Source organism: Quercus lobata, unplaced genomic scaffold (assembly GCF_001633185.2).
Source record: "Quercus lobata isolate SW786 unplaced genomic scaffold, ValleyOak3.0 Primary Assembly Scq3eQI_1844, whole genome shotgun sequence".
Classification (NCBI taxonomy): Eukaryota; Viridiplantae; Streptophyta; class Magnoliopsida; order Fagales; family Fagaceae; genus Quercus; species Quercus lobata.
Genome location: NW_022154742.1, coordinates 41,487 through 45,496, shown reverse-complemented (window position 1 = coordinate 45,496; position 4,010 = coordinate 41,487). Strand labels below are relative to the sequence as shown.

The following is a 4,010-nucleotide window of genomic DNA, read 5'->3' as shown; positions in this document are numbered from 1 at the left end:
GGAGCTCTTTATTATCCTCACAAAATCCTAATTAATTAGGGAACAAGATTCTTGTGATTGAGGCGGGACAAAGCTTTCAATTCACTTTGGAAAGCATTGTCATGGTACTTGCAATCGTTCACATATGATTCATATGGTTTAGACTTTGAAATTTCAGCACGCTTGATAGCCACTACTCGGCCATCATCTAAAGTGGCATGGCAGATTGAGCCAAGGCTACCCGTTCCAATCTTGTGATCTTCTGAGAAGTTGTTTGTGGCTTCAAGGAGCTAGCATTTGCAATGGAAATTCTCTCCTATCCACAATTCCCATCAAGTCTTTGAAGCTTGTTGCTAGGATTGTGTGCCTAGTAGGCCTTATCTGAATCATCTCATCATTTTCAGAACTGTTTGAGTCTTGGCTGCTGAAAAGAATGAAAGTATGGATTTTTTTTTTGGAATGAGAGAATATCCGAGGCATTCCTTTAGATTATGCATGTAGGGCTTTTTGATAATAGAGGATCAGTGGGAATTATTTCATAATTTTCAGAACTACTACTGTCTGATTGAGACCTGGCTAAAAAGAACGACATTATAAAATTGGAATAAAGAGCTAATTTTGGAGGTATTTCGTTGGATTCTGAACTAGCATCAGTTTCAGTGTCAGAGTTGTAGGCTGGGAAGAGTGATGCAAATGAAAGCTGCTTAGGGAAGTCTGGATTTGGATTTGTTGTTCCATTCCTTATCCAGCTACCAGTGTCTGAGCTGTTGTTGGCAAAAAATTCTGCAACCAAAAATATCAAAATATGATGAGAAAGTATTTAATTCTCTTTTATTAGCAAAAGAAGTTAAAACTTTGTTTTTATAATTTAAGAACAGAGTAATCATACTGATTACACAATGTAACCAATAACCACGTGACAAACACTATAACTACTTACTATATGACCTGTAGTTATAGGAAACTATATGACCTGTACTTACTATATGACCTGTAGCATAGGAAACTAAAACAATTAAACTATTGTCGTTTATCATTTATGATCATGTGTTTCAAGTTATTGGCTAGATTAGATCCTATTTGAACTCCAACAAAATTCTCAATTGGTTTCTGCTTGGTTAGTGAGAAATGGTGGTGGTGTTTTGCTGAATGCTGAGAGCGTAGAGGAAGAACAGAATTTTAGGGATTGAGGTTTAATTTGGTTAAGAGATTTTGGCAAAGGTTGTGTATAGAGATCAATTTGGAAAAGGATTTGAGAGGCGATTGATTGGTAAAGCTTGTTGGTTCACCTTTCTTTCTTTCTTTTTTCCAAACCTTTATCTTGGTCAAATCTTGATTTAAATTTTAAATTTCTTTATCTTTGTCTAATCTTGTCAGTTCTTTCAAATAATTTATGTAAATTGATTTCTTGTTTGTAATGTAATTAAAGTGGAAAAGATTTTGGGCGTAGAAGATTGCGGTTTATTCATCCAAGAATCTATATTCTAAAAAAATTTGAAAAGAAAGAACAAAATTATTTTATTTTATTTTAGTATATTAGATTTGTGAGATTTATTTTAATTTTTAAAGTTTTTAGGTAATTTAATTATATGTAATAATTAAATCGATGTGGCATGATATCATTGGGCCAATTAACACGTGATAGACTTAGGCGACACTTAATGGACATATCAACACCAAACATAGAAAGAAGGGTCTTGTTTATTTATTTATTTATTTTGCTTCCTCAAAAATGATGCCTAACATTAGGGGAGCATATCAAAATTTTAAGGGATAAATTAAAAATTATCCCAAAATTTAATAATTTATTTTTAGCGAAACTCCTTTTTTATCCCTGTATTTTGGAGTTGTTTTCAATTTGATCCTTATACTTTGAAAAGTTTCTACTTGGTCCTTGAGCTGTTCAAAATGTTTTAATTATTGGAAAAAAAAAAGTATAAAAAAATATTTCAACATCTTAAAAGTTTTGTGATATATACTGACATTAAATATATGCCTCAAGCCAGAATGAATTAGGGTGAGATTCAAAGTATATAGAACAGAAAATTATGTGCGCTGAAATCACTAATTGAATCATAAGTCTCATAATATTGAGTGAAGTAATCATACTTACGAGAAGGATGCTATTGAAATCAACCTATAATGGCTTTAATTTTTCTTTTGTATGGCAATTAAAATAATTTGAACTTCAGTATAGATAAAGAATGTGCTTGAATCAACCAAAATAGAGCTCCAAAGAGCAAACTGATCCAATTGACCAATTGGGTATCTTCCAATCAATCCACAAAGAGCCCATTGAACCCCCAAACCTCACAACAAAAGGAAAATCAATCAAATCTACCAAAAGGAATATTCATTAACATTCAAGATTGTATTAGGATTTAAAACTATCAAAAATAGATGAAAACTATTTAACGTCAAGTTATTTATATTTGGCCGGTAGCTTCATCACCTCCACCTACCACGCCACCTAACATTAATGTTAATGTTCAGTTAATTGGTTTACCTAAACACACGTCCAAGGCTCTTTGTAGGCTTTTTGCAATCTCAGTCATTGAGGGGCGATTAAGACCGTCCGGACTTACACAATCCACTGCTAGATACCCAACATATGCCAGTGCGTCTATTACAACTGGGGTAGGTGTTGGTACTTTTGGGTCCAAAACCCTGTAAATTTTATCTTGGACAATGTATGGAACTACAAAATCAACTACATTCCATGGCACACCATTTATATCAAAATGAATTGTGTTGTACCCGGACAACATTTGTAGCAATAATACTCCAAAGCCATACACATCACTTTTAGTTGTCAACTGTTGAAGCCAATGGCACTCAGGGTCCATGTATCCAACAGTGCCTGCAGGCATGGGGACCATCAAAGATAGGCCGAAATCAGTCACCTTGGCATCCCATGTGGCATCTAATAATATGTTAGACAACTTGATATCGCCATGTATGATTGGTGGAATTGCATATATGTGCAGGTACTCAATGCCTCTAGCTACGTCTAGTGCCACTTTAATCCGGGCAACCCATGACTTTAGGGGAGTACTAAGCTTATGAAGATGGTCATGAAGGCTACCATTTCTCATGTAATCATAGACCAATACAAGCTCATCATTATCATCCCCACAAAATCCCAAGAAGGGAACAAGATTCTTGTGACTAAGGCGGGACAAAGTTTTCAATACACTGTAGTGCTTGCTCACACATGGTTTAAACATTGCAATTTCAGCACGCTTTATAGCCACTTCTCGGCCGTCATCTAAAGTTGCACGGTAGACTGAGCCAAAGCTACTAGTTGGAATTTTGTGATCTTCTGAGAAGTTGTTAGTGGCTTCAAGTAGCATTTGCAAAGAAAAATATTCTAAGAAGGTTTCTGCTTCGATTGTGTGTATTGGGCTAGCTGACATGGAAGGATTAGTTGAAATCATTGTAAAATTGTCAGAGATGTCTGATTGAGACCTGGCTGGTGGGAAGAATGACATTATGGAATAAGAGAATTGTGTTTCGTTGGATTCTGAAGAACTGCCATATGTTTCAGTCTCAGACATGGTGGGTGGGAAGAGTAATGAAATGGAAAGACTTGTTGGTCCATTAGTTGGTATGGAAGGATTTGGAAATATTATTTCATAATGATTTTCGGAAACACTACTAGACCTGGCCGGTGAGAAGAATGACACTATGGAATTTTGATTAGTCGAAGTATGACCGTATGGAATTGGGCTAGCTGATATGGAAGGATTAGTCGAAGTCATTGTAAAATTTTCAGAAATGTCTGATTGAGACCTGGCTGGTGGGAAGAATGACATTATGGAATAAGAGAATTGTGTTTCGTTGGATTCTGGAGAACTGCCATATGGAAATATTATTTCATAATTATTTTCGGAATCACTACAAGACCTAGCCGGTGGGAAGTATGACCATATGGAATTGGGATAATGAGTGAGTATTGGAGATATTTCATTGAATTCTAAACTTCCATCAGTGGAATTGGGATAATCAGGGAATATTGGAGATATTTCGTT

General features: G+C 35.3%; 1 protein-coding gene across 1 annotated transcript; it reads right to left on the bottom strand.

Annotated features, from left to right (window-relative positions):
* Positions 1–463: 463 nt before the first annotated feature.
* Positions 464–3,794, bottom strand: LOC115973205 (serine/threonine-protein kinase-like protein CCR4). Its single transcript, XM_031093453.1, has 2 exons — positions 2,486–3,794; positions 464–762 (listed from the first exon to the last, which is right to left on the bottom strand). Exons 1-2 carry the CDS (start codon positions 3,792–3,794, stop codon positions 464–466), a joined length of 1,608 nt encoding a protein of 535 aa, XP_030949313.1.
* Positions 3,795–4,010: the final 216 nt, after the last annotated feature.

Excerpts from the sequence above, each read along its gene's own strand:
- LOC115973205 (XM_031093453.1), bottom strand. The coding sequence starts at position 3,794 with ATGTCATTCTTCCCACCAGCCAGGTCTCAATCAGACATTTCTGAAAAT. Across the intron at positions 763-2,485 it reads AGCCTTGGACGTGTGTTTAG|AATTTTTTGCCAACAACAGC; the intron begins GTAAACCAATTA and ends TTTTGGTTGCAG.